Source organism: Ceratotherium simum, chromosome 16 (genome assembly GCF_057802395.1).
Source record: "Ceratotherium simum simum isolate JZ-2026a chromosome 16, ASM5780239v1, whole genome shotgun sequence".
Classification (NCBI taxonomy): domain Eukaryota; kingdom Metazoa; phylum Chordata; class Mammalia; order Perissodactyla; family Rhinocerotidae; genus Ceratotherium; species Ceratotherium simum.
Window position 1 is genome coordinate 36,961,611 of NC_141915.1, and position 17,130 is coordinate 36,978,740.

Consider the following 17,130-nt stretch of genomic DNA (forward strand, 5'->3'; position numbering starts at 1 on the left):
TTGGGGCCGGCCAGCCAGGGACCTCGCAGCGTGCGGTGGTGTCTCCTGGCACCCCAGCCTCGTCTATGCAGCAAGAGACCAGGGACTTTACCAAAGTCGCCTCGCGGGCTGGGCCCTCTGCGCCCCCCTCCTCCCGTGTGGAACAGAAAGCCATGATATTTTAAAGCAGAGCCAGCGGAACCCAAGCCCCTCCTCCCTCTTTGGTGTTTTAGAGCTATAAAGGAGGTGAAGGGGGAAGAGGTGACTGAGATCTCTCGCGCCGCAGTCTAAGGGGTGAGGGTGAGGTGGTCTCTGCTCTCAGAGAGCCCCACTTAAGTGAGGGAGTTAGTCCCCACTCTTGGAGGAGTGCCCAGCTTAAGGAACCAAGACTGAACACATAACACACAGCAAGCAACAGGCCGAAGAACAAGGTGCAGTCAATCGTTGCAGAGAGGCATCAGGGGTCTAGTGTAGAGGGCACCTAATGAGAACCCAGGAAATGGGAGACACGGCTGCTAGGGGCAGGCAGAGGAGGGCTCAATAATTAGCAGGAGGCTTAAAACTGGGATGCCTTTCAATCCCTCCCGTCTCTGGCCCCCTAGCCCTGCAGGGCAGTTGTCAAGAGGGTCAGAGTTTTATTCAGAGTTGGCACTTGCAGCTGGAGACCCCACCCTGCGTGGAGTAGGGGTCCTCTCCTGTCTACTTGGTGGACAAGGTCACCAAACTCCTTGGCTTTCAGTTCTTTCCTGTCTGCAGCAGGCCTCCGGGTACCTCTCTCCCCAGGACCCCTTCCCATCACAGTGTGGGAAAGGGGCAGACACAGCTCACAGCCCAAGAGGTGGGCAGGCCTAGTCCAGCCTCGACCTTGGAGCTGGCTTTGGCCTGGGGCTCGAGAGGCTCACTCAGGACAGAGCCTGGTCAGCATCCCGGAGAGCCCCGGGCTGTCAGCAGCTGGGCTCCACATAGTTCCCCGGGAAGAATCCAGTCCCCTCGGAGCTGACGCCCTCACACCAGCCATCGGAGTAGCGGCGGGTGATGCAGATCACCGTTCCCGCAGAGAAGGAGAGCTCGTTGTCCTTCTGGCGGGTGTATGGGTACAACGTCACCACTGCAGAGCAGGAGAGGGGCTCTGTGAGATGTGCCTTCTGCCCCACCGTGGGCATGCAGGGCCCCCATACTGGACTCTAGGGAGCATCTAGAGGAGAAGGCTGCAGGGAGTGGGGAAGGAGGTGCCTTCTCCCAGGCCCTGGGGACCCCTCCCCAGCTCAGTTAATATCAGTACCAGGCCAGCTGTTCTCAGCTTGGTTCTGAGATGACTCCTGGGGAAACGCTTGCTCAGTTTGTCAGAAAATATGTATGTGTGTGTGGGGGGGAGTGAGAGGGCAACAGGCCCAGAATGCCTCTGGGGTAGAAGAGTGGGGGGAACCCTGGTGCCCTTCAGTCCCAGGAGTCAGGTACCTTTCTCCAAGTATGCAGCAGGGACCCAGTTGGGCTCTTCGGGTTCAAAGCCTGGTGGGGGTGGAGGCAGCAGCCCCAACTCATCTACATCCAGGGGTGGAGGAGGGGGCAGGTCCAGGGGCAAGGGCAGCTCTGGGGCTGAGAGGGAAGCAGAAAAGCTGGGAGTGGGGCACAGGGAACCCCTCCACTCACCGCAGGAAACTTGGCTGTTCAAGAGCAGGGCCCTAGCAGGATCTACCCATGTTATGTAATCTTCCTCCAGCCCTGCCCATCCTGGTCCTCCCACAATGCCTCTAGCAAGTAGTAGGTGCTCAGTGAACAGTATGGGGTAGTCAGACTGCCATCCAGCTGGGTGACCCGTGGACAAGTCACTTAATTTAACCTCTCAGCCTTCTTCATCTGTTAAACGGGAATGTGAAGATCCTCTTAGGGTTGTTGAGTTTAAGTGAGAAAATGGATGAGAAGCTTCAAACCCAGGGCCTGGTATAAAGCAGGCGCCAAGTTATGTTAGTTCACTTCCTCTGCCTCCTTTTTCTCCCATGACCTCTACCTTGGACAAAGCTTTCACTGAGGTGGGCCCGATTAGATTCAAGAGGGGTGGGGTGGGGAGGAGTATGGGGAGGTAAGAAAGGCTGAGCGAGGAGGAGAGGGCGGAGCTCCTTACCTGGCGGCGGCAGGGACAGTTCCTCCAGCGGAGGGGGCGGCAGGGACAGTTCCTCCAGCGGAGGGGGCGGCAGGAAGACGTCGGAGGCATCTGGTGGAGGAGGCGGGGCCATGGAGTTGGGGAGTGGGGGGGGTGGGGGCGCTGCCTGCCCCTTGGTCGTGGAGACCCCACCGACACCTTCGGCGCTGCTGGAGACCAGAGAAAGAGGGGCTCGTCTAGGTTGGGGGACACCTTCTCTAACTCAGCATCCCCCACCTGGTCCCGCCCCTTCAATCATATGCCCCGCCCCTGCGATCCCGAGTCCCCTCAACCCCAGTAGTCGCCATGACAACTAGCAGGAGGCCCCTTTCAACCCCTCCCCCTGCCACCCCCCACATGGACTTGTGGGGCTCACCCGGCCGAGGCCAGGGAAGAGACAGATGAGGCGGCCGAGAGTTTGCCGTCGGGCACCACCGGGAGCAGCACGGGCTCGGGGATCCTGGGCGGTCTCCTGGGGGTTGGGGCTGTCGTTAGGAGGGAGGAAGGCTTCTGGAGAGCAGGGGTCGGGTGTGGGGAGGAGGGGGCAGCTGGCCGAGGAGGAAGTTTGGCGCCCGCCTTGGGGCGGGGTGGGGGAGTCGAGTGTCAGGACGGAGCGGGGCTGCTTTGGATGGTGGCGAGGCCTCACCCCAAGGTGGCCGAGGCGGGTGTGGCAGGCGCCTTGATGCTCTTTCGAGACAGGGTCCCGGTCCGCGACAGCTGCGTGCTCAGATCCTGCGGGGGAGCAGGGGTGGGCTGACGTGTATGGGGCCCCCCAATGGCCCCCCTCATCCCAGAGAGGAAATGTGGGAGGGGCAGATGAGAACTGGGAGGGAGAGCACGGGCACAGCTAGTTCCCACTTCCACTTCCCAGCGCCTTCTCCCACCCCACCCCACCCCACCCCCTCTTGCTCCGCCTGGGCCCTGGGCCCTGGGCCCTGGGCCTCAAGTCTGCCCAACGGAAACCTCGGAGCGCAGACTGTCTGCCGGCCACTTCCTCTGCACAGCCTCAGGCGGCTGAGTGAGCTCATCATCACCCCCCCACCAAGCTTCTCAGCGCCCACCTGGGTGGTCCCTAACCTGGCCAGACCCCAGCCCCAGCGCAGACTGAGGAGGGAGTGGGGAAAGGAGAACATCACCACACTTAGAAATGTCCAACCTGTCATTTTCACAGGCTTGGGGAACTGGCTCTGGGGAGTTCAGGGCAGAGAGGAGCAGAACATTTAGAGTTGAGTGTAGAAATGACCAGGTGCAAACCCACAGGCAGGAGAGCACCTCTGTCACTGAGAGGGTTCCCGCCCAAGGAGAGTGGGTTCGTGGGGAATGGTGTTCCCTGTGAGCTGTACTTCACTAAGGACAAGACAAAAGGGACCTGAGCTGAAGCATAAAGAATTTAAGTTGAACAATAGGAAGAACTTACTGGTGGAGAGGCCTAAGGACTGAAGGAGGGAGTGTAGTTTCTCCTTTTTGGGAAGATGGTATGTTAAAGATTTCAAAAGGTCATTTAGATACGGGAGAGCTTTAATCTAATCTGGAATGTTGGGGCACGGATACAGGAATTTACAAAATGGGATAGGGGTGTGTGTGTGTGTTTCTGTGTGTGTCTTCTCCCACCTCTCAGAGGGAGATGGGCTGAGAAGAAAATGCTAGTCATGCTCCCCTCTCTTCACCATGTCCCCTTTGAGTGGCTGCACCCCCACCCCTTCCCACCCAACAGCAGCTCTGGGGTGACTGTTCAGTGCGGTGACCTCAAACCTCCAGACAGAGGAAGTTGCTGTTCTCATGTGGCTGGGGAGCAATTCTCATGCACACCCTGACACCCTCCCTTCCCCCTCTTCCCCTTCACACACACGCCCAGCACCCGAGGGCGGGGGACAGGGTGTTCAAATGTCGCTCTCAGCAGATCATCTGAGCACAGGGTGAAGGCCAGTTTTGGAGGGAGGGGTCATGAGGATTTTTAGGGAGGAGGAGGGGTCTTAGGGAGTAAGGGGGCTTAGGGTGATGGCTTCAGGGGGTGAGGAAAGAAAGGGGCTGCAGCTTGGGACAAGAACATAGCCGTGTTCTCTCCAGCGGGCCGCTGGAGAGAAGGGGCTCATGAGGCAGAAGAGGGTGTGTCGTGGAGGAAGAGGAGGGGCCCCTCTCTCTACCTTGATCCCATGGCCAATGTCATCCAGGCAACCAAAGTTGAGGGGTCTCCTGTAGTAGGGTGTGAGGGACGGTAGGCTCTCCGGGGGGATGACTTTCTGGCCAGGGGGCAGCCGCTGGACAGTGGCTAAGGTGCCAATCTCCCTTCGGGCCACCTTCTCCATGTGCATGTTCACCATCTGCATGACAGGGTTTGAGGTGACAGTGAGGCAGCCTCTGTATAGCACCCTTGCCCTTAAGAGAGGAAGAGGACAGAGACTTTGGGGCGAGGGCAGGGACCATGGGAGGCAGTGAGGTCCAGACAAAGAGTCAGTTCTGTCCCCAAGGCCACACACCATTTGGGAAAAGAGTTGCCAGGGGAGGATGGAGCCACTTTGGAGAAACTTCCTGGTGGAAGAGAATGAGGGTTATTATTAGCTGAGCAGGAACCAGAGGAAAAGAGAAAACACAGCATCCCTGGGGGGGCTGGGAAGAGACTCAAGCACTGGGCCAGCTCAGAGCAGAGGGGGATAACGGGGAGGTGGCTGGAATTGTGGCTGGATCAGTTCTCTCTTTTGGGGGTCAAATAAGTGAACTAACTTCCTCTTGGGATGTTCTGTGGAGAAACCTACAGCATGGAGAGGGTGGGAACTCCAGTCTGCTGGGCAAGAGGAAAAGACACACCCCACGCTGAACATGTGGGTGATGTGTGGGCCAGGCCTGTGTGTAACTGGATCTGTGCATGTGGTTCATGGGGCAACTCCTCAGCCAAGGATCCAGGAAGGAAGGAGGAGGGCGTGTATGCTAGATGGGTGGGGGGCACTGTATGGCGGCGGCAGTGCTTCCAGGGCTGAAGATGACCTTGCCAAGCAAGCACTCTGGGTCCAGAACATTCATTAAGTTACCGCCTGTGTTTAGATGGAAACAGGATCCATCTACCTCTTTCCTGTGCTCTGCAGCCACCTTGATTGGTAGAGCCGCTTTCTGTTGTGCAGGGTGGAATTTAGCAAAAGAACCTCCCTGCCTTCAGGGAGGTCCTAGTCTGATGGGGCAGCAAGGCCCAGCCCTGAGACGTGGCCAGAGAGACAAGAAGGCACAAAACGCTTGGGAAGTGCCAAGCTTCTATGTTGGAGTCAGGCATCAGGAGGAAGGCAGGAAACAACTTTTGCTGGAGGAAATATCCAAGGGGGGCGGAAGGGCTGGGAGCTGATGCAAGGAGCCTTCCCACACGCCTTACCTGGCCCAGGGTGCTCACGCGGGCTTCCACCTGCCGCAGGGAGGCGGCCTGCAGGTCCAGCATGCGCAGAGTGTGCCCGGCCAGGTTGCCCACCTGGTAGGCCACGCTGGCCAGGGCCTGGGTGGTAAAGGCCATGGTCTCCTCCAGTGCCTTCCGCTTGTCTGTGGCCTGAAATACACACAGCCCTGGTCTGAGGGCAGCACCTTCCACTGGGGCCCTGACTGGGCGGGTTGGGTGGGAGACGGTATAGGGAAGTGGGGCTGAGCTGGGAGAAAGCAGCAACCCTGAGATGTCTGAGGTAGTTTCCACAGGAATAGTGTTGTGGTAAGAGGGACTCAGGGGGCATTAGGAAAGTGCATCTGCAGCCCTGGGGAATGGGTGCAAGGGGAGGGAAGATACCCCTCCTCAAACAGTCAAGCTGAGGATTGACCCCAGCACCCCCTTTTGGGGGGTAAACGGTCAATAGTAGAAAGGAAGGAGGAAGGCAATTCTGGCTGGAGGAGATATTCTCAAACTTGAAAGTCAACCAACTAACAGCAGGCCCCCATCCCAGACCTTCTAACCAGATTCTCTGGGAGGGAGGCCGACAGATCTGTGCCGTTAAAAGCAACCCAGGGGGCTCTTGTCCTCTTTGTTTAGCTCCGGTCTACAGGTTGGTGTTTGGAAGCCAATGATCTGCTCCATTTTATAGATAAGGAAACTGAGGCCCAGAGGAGAGTGACTTCGTTCATTCATTCCCTCCAATAGCTTCCTAATACACTGAGAATAAAACCCCAACTTCTAACCATGGCCTCCATAGGGCCCCACCAAGGCTGGCTCCTGCTTTCCTCTTCAACCTCATCCCCTACCACTCCCTCTCTCACTTACTCCCCTCCAGCCACATTGGCCATTGGGTTTCCATTCCTGATCAAGCTAAGATTGTTTCTACCTCAGGGCCTTTGCACTTGCTGTACTTCTTTCTAGAATCCTTCTTATTATTAAGTCTCAGCTCCCCAGAGACACCTTCCCTCACCGCCCTAAGATTTCTCCCAGCTCACTGCTGGATTGACTCTATCATATTTGCCTTTTTCTCTTTTCTTCATAGCACTTAGCACTATCAGATATTATGTACCTATTTACTTTATTATCTATTTCCCCACCCCCACACACATACACTAAAATGTAAGTGCTGTGAGGGCAGGGAGCTTGTCTGATTTATTCTGTATCCCATCCTGGAATAGTGCCCAACACACAGACGATGCTTAATAAATATGCATTTTTGAGTTAATTAACAGATTGAATTCGAACCCAGACACTTGCTGGGCATCTTCCTACTGCATGCAGGCACTGTGCCTGTCAGTGGGAGAGGGCTGCCTGAAGACAGAAGAGGTGTTTTTCAGTCCCAGATCAGACCATGGAGGCTGGGGCAAAACTTCTCTGGTCATTTGGTTCCCCAGGCAGCTTCCTCATCTCATGTCAGGTCTTGGAGATGCTACCCTGCAGCCTGTACCTTTCCAGGGGCAGGGGGTAAGTCCAGGGAGAGTCTGGGCAAGGCCCGTGGCCTGACAGGCAAGGCTACACCAGAGGGTCCCCTTGCTAAGGGCCCTTGGGTGCTCCTCAGTGCCCGTCAGAGGATAGCAGTCCTAGAACCTATCAGAGCAGGGTGCTGAGAGACCTGGGGCCTCCAGTGTAGCCTGAGCAGGCTGGAGCCCAAGGGCAGGCCCAGAACTTTCTGAGCAGCCCCTCCAGTATTTCTCCCCTCAGGTGCCCCTCCTGCCTTTCTGTTCCAACTGTGAGAAAAGAGATGTTCATTTGCATGTAATTCACATTTCATCAGCAGAAAGCAACCCAGGGTGTTAAAACCAGAAAGGATAGCAGTTGAGAGTTCAAGACCTTCTCATAGAAGAGGAAACAAAGGCCTAGAATGGAGCAGCGCTACACCTCTGGTCTCTACCCAGATTTCTCAGCTCGCCTCTCCTGTCCTGTCCCCTCCCTGGACTGGCATGTGGAATTGTCAGCCCAAACAGGAAAACTGTCTGCTTGGGTGCAGCTCCGGGAGGCTACAGCCTGGCTGCCTACTGACCCCGGCTGTGGTCTTGGCCCAAAGTTAGGTCTGGAGAGCCAAGTGTCTGGGATCCATCTTTGTGGCTGCCTGCTCATTCATCATGCAAATCATCCTGTCTGTAAACTCGACGGACCCTGACCGAGAACCCTACAGCTGACCCCGGCCTGCCCTCCCCCATTCCCCATGGGTTTCCTGACACCTGGTTGGGGAGGGGGGGGGGTTGGGGGAGGGACAGAGCACGTGGGAACCAGGCCTTGTTTAAGAGCAGTCCTGAGAAGTCATCCAAACGGCTCCTAGCCATTTGCTTCCCAAAGATCCTCAGAGAGGCCAGGAAAGGTAGCTGATTATGTGGCCTAGTAGTCAGTGTTCTGCATGAAGGAAGCAGGGGTCCAGGGATTCTGGCCTGGGTCCAGGCTTCCGATGCCCTGGGTGTTTTTGCAGGGGCTGCTTCGCCTTGCTAGAATCGACTTTTATTATCTGTATGCGTCTTTCATCCTTCTGATGAATGATGATGACGGTGATGACAAAAATAATAATAATGGTAACAGCTGCCATTTATCCTGCCCTTCTTAAGGGGCAGGCACTGGGCTAAATGCTTTAATACTTTATCACGTTTAAGCTATGTGACCACCATGAAGGAAGGGTTAAGAATCAGAGAGGAAACTTGCCGCAGATCCTATGGTTGGTCGGTGGCAGAGTTGGAAATTGGACTCAGGTCTTTGTGACCCCAAATCCTGTGTGCACACTGTGTGCGCAGATAGGACCTGTCTGGGAGTACGTTGAGTGTGCAGAGGTTATTGAAGTAGGAAGGACTGTTTCTGTGCTTGCCGATAGGAGGAGCGTGCCTTCCAGAGTTACGGGTTCAAATCCAAGTTCTGCCACCAGCTTGGGAGTCCTTGGGAAAGCGAGTGAATGTTTCCGAACCTCATCCTCCTGGTCCTCACCTCACAGGACTGGGGTGAGGACCAAAGGAGGCGATGCGGGCACCACACCTGCCCAAAGTAAGGGTGCGGAGCGTTATCATTATCATATCACTCTTATTATCAGTGTGCCATTCTCCCGTAAGCACTTGCTCCTTTTATTATTATTTTTTCAATACTCTCACTGAGCTGGGAAGTCCCTGTGCCTCTTCTCACAGTTTGGTTAAAACAGGTTAGAAAAATGAAGTTTTGCCCGGGAGATAACAGGGTTAGCCTGTAGCTCTTAAGAGAGCAGAAGAAACTGAGAACAGAGAGTGCAAATAAACTGTCTTAAAGTCATACAGCATGTCAGGGAGGTGGAAAGGTGGAGAGGAGAGAGCTTGGCTTCAGAATTCAGGAAGTCTGGGCTGATGCCCGGCTCTACCGTTTCCAAGCTGTGTGACCTTGGATGAGTCACCTTGCCTCCCTGTGCTGCTGTTTCCTCATCTAAGAAATAGGAATATAATAATACTTGTCTCACATGGTGGTTATGAGGATTAATGAAATAACAGAGGTGCCCAATCATTGCTAAGTTTCCCTCACCCCTCTTCCCTTCATCCAGGAATCTGTATTTGCGGTCCTAGGACAACCACACAATTTAGAAAACTGTTCTAAAATGCGACTATCCTCATCTTTTGCTGGTCGCCTGTTCCAGTGGTCACGTTGTCCATCCCCCTTGCCTCTGCGTCAGACCCCGTCTTTGTAACCCAGCCTGGTCTCTCCGCTCTGCCTCAAATACCAGGGAAAGAACTCCTTCCATTGTCCATCTCAAGTTCACTACAGTGTTCGAGAAGTTCTTCTGAGGTCTTACCTAGAGCCAGCCTGAACATGGAATGATGGTGCCCACAAGTGTGTGAGGACAAGTCTTTGGGCCTCTGGATTTGAGTGAGTGGCTAGGAGGGAGATGAACCTGAGTGAGGCCTGATAACAGGATGGGACGGCCCTGCCTGCCTGGACATCTCTGAGGCTCTGGGAGAGAGAAGGGGCACAGTAGGGACTTGGGTAGCGTGGGGTCAGGGGTAACGTCTAAGGGAACTGGGATGAAGCCGAGGCCTGGAGTGGGAGGCTTCCTTGGCCGGGACCCAGGACAAGCACCTGTCAGGATGGCTCCCACGGCCCTGCCCTGGGGAAGGGCTCTGGGCCCCTCGAGGGGCTGGGGTGTCGCGGCCTGTCCCCGCTCTGCCTACCTGCACGTAGTTGTCCTCACAGTAGTCTGCGACGCGCAGCAGGGAGCTGTGGTTGCCCCGCAGAGCCTCCCGGCCGGTGGGGATCTCAAACTCCTGCAGCTGCTGCAGCTCCGCCATGGCCCCGGCCTCTGACTGGCTCCCCAGGGAGCCCGCTGGTTTTGTGCCTCACCCTGCCCTTGATTGGTCGCTCTACCTTCCCTCCCTCTCACTGCTTTTGGTTTCCTCTGTGTGAGAGACCCAAACCCCCTTGCAAAGGGCAGGCATGCTCATTCCGAGACAAGAGGAAGTCAGTCCCTGCTCCCCGAGCCTGCACCTCTCTGTACCCTGCCCAGAGGAAGGGGGAAGGAAGGGGGAAGCCAGGGGCCTTTTGGGGGCCCAGCCCCCCAATCCCTCCCAGCAGAGGAAGCCAAGGTCGGGGCGGCTGTGATTGCTCCCTGGGCCTGGAGAGGAAACTGTTCGGTGGGGCGGTGGGGGGGTGGGAGACTGAGGAGGAAGGGGGCTGGCCTACTATGGGGGGTGGAGATGGATTTTCCACTCATGAAGGGGAGGAAAAGGCAGAGGGTGGGGGCTTCCTTGGGAAGCTCAGGGATGAGTCACCAAGGGACAGGGGATTGGAGGGTGGAGAGGATATGGAGACCAGTCATGCTGGGGGGCTGTGGGGTGGCGGTGCAGCAACAACGGTGAACAGCTGATGCGGCAGCAAGAGGAATCAGGTTGGACACCAGGAAGATACAACAAGACGTCCCCTGAGAAGTGTTATCAAGTCTCTGAAGGGTTACGTGCCATGAAGATCTGGTGTACGTGCTCTGTGCCTGGTGGAGGCAGGACAAGATGAAATTGACCAAGTGTAGCATGAGAGACTCGGACTAGACAACTGGAAGGACTTTGAGAAGTCCTTTGAGAATCGCCAGTTTCAAGTTCCAGATTAACTGGTCGGTTTCAGGAAGCAGCAGTGGAGAGAGCACTGAGCCGGCCTCAGGAGGTATGTGCTCTATTTCCTGCATTAAGAGGGGAGTTGGACTCGATGACCTCCAGGGTCCTGTCCTGATCTCAAGTTCTTAGAGCTCACAGCTGTGAGCGGGACTTGGATCCTGGAGCAGGAGAAGTTAGGATGGACTCCGGGCCTCCTCTCTGCCCCTCCCACTGCCCAGTCTGTCATCCTAGAGGCAGGAGAAAGAGATGACTGTATTGGCCCCTTAACATCTGCTCCTCACGAGGGGGCCCTTGTCATTAGAGGCGTCAGCCTGAGCAGGAGCCTGGTGTCTGTTAAACAGCATGGCCCTTGGGTGGTCATGGGAGGAGACTAAGAGAAAGATCAAGATGTGGGTACTCAGGAACAGCTGAGGGAGCCTGATACCCAGGACTCAGAGGGAGGCACGGAGGAAAGAAGCCTGGAGGCAGGTGTTAGAGGCGGCTGTGGCCCCAAGCTCTGACTGACACAGCCTCCTAAGTGAGTCTGCTTTTATTGAATGAGTGAATGAAGATTGAGCTGGGAGAACCTTGTCAGGTGAAATTGTGGGGCTCCAATGGGGACACAAGGCTTCTTGGGTGAAGGAAGTCAGAAGCTGGGCTAGGACTTGCCTCATTGGGAAGACTAGCCTCAGAGCAGGCTCAGAGGTAGAGGAGAGGAGGGTTTGGGAGAGAAGGCAGGGGGAGGGGAGCAGGTAGGGCTGGAGGGTAGGAAGTGGGGAAATAGGCTCTAAGCTAGAGGGGTTCCTACAGGACAGGGGCTGGGGCAGGGGGCAGGGGGCAGGGTGTCTGGTCTGCAGGCAGTGAGGGCTTGGAGGCTCAGGCTGGTGGATGGGCTTAGACCCTTGAGCTTATGATCAGCTTAGGCCTCAGAGATTTGGGCTTCCAGACCATCTGCTTTATCCAAAGACTTTTGGCTGATGAGGATCTGGGAGGCTCAAACAACATCTTGTCTGGGTCGGGGACAAGTGACTTGAAGTGCACGCTCTTTCTTGGCAGGTGAGAGGGGCTGAGTTTGCACTGGGCTGGGATCTAGTCTTGGAATTATTGAGGTTAGGCACCAGGCAGGCCTTCCTGATAACCCTGTAGTGATGATGACGACGATAAGAATAATAATAATAGTAATAATAATAATAAATGTATTGTGTTCATTATGTGCCAGGCAGTGTATTAAAATATCTTATATGGATTATTTTTGTAGTGCTCACAATAATCGTATAAGGTAGGGACTAGTATTATACCCATTTTGTGGATGGGGAAACTAAGACTCAAGGAGTCTTGCCTAAGGCCCCAGCATGGAAGCAGCAAAGCCGGGATCAGAGCTGGAGTCCAGCAGTCTCCAGAGCCCTTCCCTTGACCACTAGGGTACATTCTTCCCTGACCGGACCTGGAGTTTCTTGAAAACTTCTACCTGTGTTGTTATGTGGAACAATAACTTTGCTTCCCAAATCTTCCTTTCTCTCCCTTCTCCGTGCTCTGACTCCGGTTTCCTCTGTAGACAGACCCTTATCCAAGGGCAAAGATTGTGCCTCTCCCATCAGCCTAGACTCGTGATGAGGGGGGTGCAGTGAATATACGGTGAGCGATGAGGGGCCTGAGTTGAGGGACATGGCAGGGAAGAAGGTAGAACCTGAGGTTGTGGAGGGCACAGAGGAGGGAGTTGGGGGAGCCCATGGGATTTGCAATCCCAGCTGCGGAATCCTTTCCAGGACCAGGTGTCTCCCGGGCGGGATGGCCCAGGAGCTCAGTGAGAAGGAGTTGTTGAGGATGCAGGTGGAGCAGCTGAAGAAGGAAGTGAAGAACCCTAGAGCTCCGGTGAGCCTCCTCTTCCCTTCCCCGCTCCTCTTCTCCATCCCTCCCTGCGCCTCGTGGAGCCGGGACACGTAGGAGGGGGTGATGGACAACAGGGGGGGTGGGACCTCGCCAGGGCAGTAGAAGGAGCGGGTGGTGCCTCTGGGATGGAGTAGGATGTGGAAGGAGGCTGGAATTTGACCCAGTGGTGGTGTATAGGAGAGAGCCCCAGAGTCTGGAGGGCGGTGTGTCCAGCCCTGTCTCTGGGCAGGGCCTGGCCAAGTGTCCCCTTGGAGGTAAGAGTTGGGCTTTGTGGTTCTGGTCAAGGAACTCACACCCCTCTCCCACTTGCCTGTCCTTTTCATTTTTCTCCTCTCTGACCTTTGTCCCCACCCTGCCCTAAAGCCTGTTTTCTTGGGACTGACCTAGTCATGGACCCTGAGCAACAAACAAGAGCTAGAACCATACTTTGCTTTCTCGCAGATTTCCAAGACAGGAAAGGAAATCAAGGAGTATGTGGAGGCCGAAGCAGGAAATGACCCTCTTCTCAAAGGCGTCCCTGAGGACAAGAATCCCTTCAAGGAGAAAGGCTCTTGTGTGATAAGCTGATGGCTCCGGCAGCCCTCACTGGAATGTCTGTCCCTCCTCAGACCCACTCCTCACCCAGAACGAAGTGTCCTGGGACACCCATGGAACCTGTGAATTTTCAGCTTCTCTTAGTCACAGAATGAGTAAAGATACCTGGCTGCATGCATTGCGAGTCTATTCCCCAAACCCACTTTCAACTCTTTTCTCCCATTATCTCCTCCACCTGCTGGGTGCCTCCTGACCCCACTTGGAAACACTCTGAGCTTCCCTAGCTTGGCAGTTGGCACCTGGTGTAGTGGGATCTGAAGAGCCTGCAATATTCTGAGACCCCAGATGGCAGTCCTTAGGAAACATTTACTCCTCCTTAGAACCCCTCCCACCTTTCCCCTCCACTGTCCTCCAAGCATTTCCATCAGAGTAGTTTGGGTTGGGAGCCGGAGTTTGGGGGTCCTTTTTCCCCAACTCATGTCCGATCCAGTGGTCCTCCTCTTAGTCATTTCGCTTACCCCAGATGGCCTGATGACAAAAAGAGTTTGTAAAGTCACAATGTCATGATTTATTTAATGTTATTGAGGGTCTATAATGTGCTGGGAACTAAAGATTGGAGAGACTAATTGGAGACTAATATGGCTCCTATTTTCATGGAATTTAGCAGAGAAGACATGGAACAAAGAGTGTACAATTAAATCAGCAAGCGCTGCTATGGGGAAGGGAAAATCAAAGGTGGTGTAGGGGCACACAGCAGACGGACGTTCAGGGCAATGAACAGGGTCCATGGGAACTGCTGCAGGCTAGTGGGGCAGGGGCAGAACAGGGAGTGGTGAGACATGGAGCTGGAGAGGGAGGTGGGGTCAAGTCTTAAAGGACCTTGCTGTGAGCTCGGTTAAGAACTTTCTTTTTCACCCTCAGGGCAATACAAATCCTATGAAGGTATTTAGGTAGCCGAGGGACAGGCTTTGATTAGCAGAAGGGAGGCTGGATTCTGCTAGGGGCTAGGAGTACAGTGAAGGAGAGGACTGATTCCTCGGCCTTGATAGCAAGGTGATTACTGTCTAAAGGAGACACAGATGGACACTCATGATACAATGCGTTCAGTGCAACCTCAGAGAGGTCTGCATGGAATATGATGGGGACCCGTGGGAGGGCTACCTAATCCACCTCAATGAATGTGTTGGCTCCTGGGAGAGTGGTCAAGAAAGGCCTCTAGAAGGAGGTGATGTCCCAAGCTGAGTCCTAAAGGGTTAAGTTGTAAATGGGTGGATGGATGGCAAATCTGATTGAAGGCACAGTCTAAACAGAGACATAGATATGAGAAAAAGAAAAGAACCAGGGTTTCAATGCAAACATAATCAGGTTGGAGTTGTTGGAATGTCAAGAGAGAGGCCTAGATCCCTAGGATATGCTACTAGAGATGTGGGGGTGGAGGTGATCAGAGGGATCTTGTTTGCTATACTAAACAACCTTATCTGCTGGGAGTGAGCTGGTAATGTTTGCAGTTAGAAAGAAATTGGCTTTCGGTAAGATTGAAAGGGGAAAGAGTGGAGGCAGAGAGACAATGAAGGAGGTGATTGTTAGATCAGGGGAGAATTAGGGCAGTGACTGTAAGTCTAGAGGGGAGGTGGGGTGACGATAAATAAAGTTTTCAGATCTTGACATCTCATTGAGTGATGGGTGAAGGACAGGTTGTCGAGGATGATGTCCAAGTTTCTGGTTTGGGGGATTACTAGATAGGATTGAAAGCAAGTATCTGAAAACAAACCTAACATAATACAGTGATCTGACATAGAGAGGCAGACTCGCTCACCACCCCCTCCCCAGTGGGCCACAGCCCAAGGGTGCGTCCTGCTGCTACTGGTGGGGTCATGGGCCACTGATCAGAATCCAGGATGTCCTGGGGAATGTCCACTCCTTTCCCAATTCCATCCTGACCTCACTTCACCATGCTGCAACCTAGAATAAATTCAGCCACTCTCAATATACTCCACTCAAGAGACAGCAAAGAAGAGGAATGAGAAAGAGAAAATGTTTAAATACAATAATTGTTATTTTTTAAAATGAGGAAGGGTAAATATTCCATATGACTCCAGCAGTAGAAAAGGAAAAACAGATGGGGTTACAGTCCTATGGCCATAGGCCATGTGGCTCTGGCTTCTTTCTACTACTCACCTGGACCTGTTCTCCTGCGTTCAGGCAGAATCTCACTGGGTGGAGTTCTCAGTCCAAGGGGTTGACTCCAACCTTTATTCCTGAGGATTCTGAACCCTTAGCAGGACTCTGAGTAGAGCAGCAGTTTCTTCTGTTCACCTTTACTCAGGGCATGGTGCCCCCGTGTTCTCTTGGCCCCACCCATACCCTTCCTGGCCCCCCTAAGGTGTGGTAACAATCACAGGACCTCTGAGCCTTAAGGTCAGTCATCGGCCCAGTACTCTGACCCCCTTTTCCCTCTGTTTTCCTAGTGCCAGAAGGAGCCTCAAATGGCTGAGGGCAGTGTCAGCTTCCACTTCAGAGGAATTATTATTTTGCTCCCTTGTGGCAGCCTTCCTTCCTTGCGTGCCCAAATCCTCCCATTAGCAAGGTCAGAGGATGAGAATGATCATTCTGAGAGTGGGTCATTGGTGTAACTGGAGCCATCCATCCCCACCTCTATCTCACAGATCCTCGAATTGTTTAGCAACGAAAGCAAAGCACCGTCTGCTGTTACTGGTTCAGTTCAGAGCACATCCAGCAGCCTTTGGACAGCGCCTCATCTTTGCAACATGGTGTCTCCTAGCTGGCACCAAACTGGGGCTTCACCAGGCCAGTCCTTCACTCTCTAAAGCCACTGGCTTCCAGATGCTGGACACATGATGAGATCAGCAAATCCTGTGGACATCAGCCCCTTGTCTTACTTCTTTTTTTTAATTTATTTTATTTTTTATTTATTTATTTTTTGTGAGGAAGACTAGCCCTGAGCTAACATCCGTTGCCGATCCTCCTCTTTTTGCTGAGGAAGCCTGGCCCTGGGCTAACGTCCGTGCCCATCTTCCTCTACTTTATATGGGACGCCCTAACACCGTGGCTTGACAAGCGGTGCCTCGGTCCGTGCCCAGGATCCAAACCTGCAAACCCTGGGCTGGTGAAGCAGAGCACGGGAGCTTAACCGCTGCGCCACTGGGCTGGCCCCTACTTCTTTTTTTTTTTTAATTCAGTAGTTTCATTTTGAAATAATTTTAGATTTACAGAAGAGTTGCGAAGATAGTACAGAGAGTTCCCACATACCTTTCACCTAGCTTCCCCTAATGTTAACATCTTACATAATCCTGGTACTTTCATGAAAACCAAGAAATTAACATCAGCATAAAACTATTTTTTCTTTTTTTTTTTGGTGAGGAAGATCCACCCTGAGCTAACATCTGTGCTAATCCTCTCCTTTTTGCTGAGGAAGACCGGCTCTGAGCTAACATCTATTGCCAATCCTCCTCCTTTTTTCCTTCCCCAAAGCCCCAGTAGATAGTTGTATGTCATAGTTGCACATCCTTCCAGTTGCTGTATGTGGGACGCGGCCACAGCACAGCCGGAGAAGCAGTGCGTCGGTGCGTGCCCAGGATCCGAACCCGGGCCGCCAGTAGCGGAGCACGTGCACTTAACCGCTAAGCCACCGGGCCGGCCCAGCACAATACTATTAATTAAACTCCAGACTCTATTTAGATTTCCCTAACTTTTCCACCAATGTCATCCTTCTGTTCCAGGATCTACCTCACACTTAGTGTCTTTCTTCTTTGGCTGGGAAGAGCTTCCTGGTTGGAGATAGTATGGTCTAGGATTCCATGGCCATCTGGAAGACATTCCATAAGATGGTAGTGTTGGCAGGGACACTATAGGCGGGGAACACAAATCCACTTCCTGAATAAGTGCCTATTCCAGTGAGGACAACTCTCTGTCCCCCCTGTTGAACTGCCACCAGAGAACCGGCTGGTTGCCTCGAGGTCTGGTGCTGTGTGAGGGCTCAGGGTTCTCCCTGTTGCTGGGTCATTGGGCAGTGGTGGAGCTGCACTGGGCTGGATGAAGGAAAGCCCATGCGGTTTCACACGCATAACCTCTATTCCTGCTTTGTTCCATGAGCCCTAGTCAGCCCA

At 53.9% G+C, this 17,130-nt stretch overlaps 2 protein-coding genes across 4 annotated transcripts; one reads left to right on the top strand and one right to left on the bottom strand.

Annotated features, from left to right (window-relative positions):
• Positions 1-400: 400 nt before the first annotated feature.
• Positions 401-10,113, bottom strand: ABI3 (ABI family member 3). Its single transcript, XM_014790798.2, has 8 exons — positions 9,668-10,113; positions 5,478-5,645; positions 4,264-4,440; positions 2,766-2,851; positions 2,496-2,591; positions 2,102-2,289; positions 1,438-1,575; positions 401-1,087 (listed from the first exon to the last, which is right to left on the bottom strand). The coding sequence occupies exons 1-8, from the start codon at positions 9,782-9,784 to the stop codon at positions 924-926; spliced, it is 1,134 nt and encodes a 377-aa protein (XP_014646284.1). The 5' UTR covers positions 9,785-10,113; the 3' UTR covers positions 401-923.
• Positions 10,114-10,237: 124 nt separating this feature from the next.
• GNGT2 (G protein subunit gamma transducin 2) lies at positions 10,238-13,213 on the top strand. 3 transcript variants are annotated; one of them, XM_014790803.2, is made up of 3 exons: positions 10,238-10,649; positions 12,346-12,451; positions 12,911-13,213. In XM_014790803.2, the coding sequence occupies exons 2-3, from the start codon at positions 12,368-12,370 to the stop codon at positions 13,034-13,036; spliced, it is 210 nt and encodes a 69-aa protein (XP_014646289.1). In that variant the 5' UTR covers positions 10,238-10,649; positions 12,346-12,367; the 3' UTR covers positions 13,037-13,213. The 3 variants fall into 3 exon arrangements, with proteins under 3 accessions (XP_014646289.1, XP_004434704.2, XP_087296331.1); XM_004434647.3 differs by lacking the exon at positions 10,238-10,649 and adding an exon at positions 11,440-11,635; XM_087440205.1 differs by lacking the exon at positions 10,238-10,649 and having other exon boundaries at positions 12,317-12,451.
• The last annotated feature ends 3,917 nt before the right edge of the window (positions 13,214-17,130 follow it).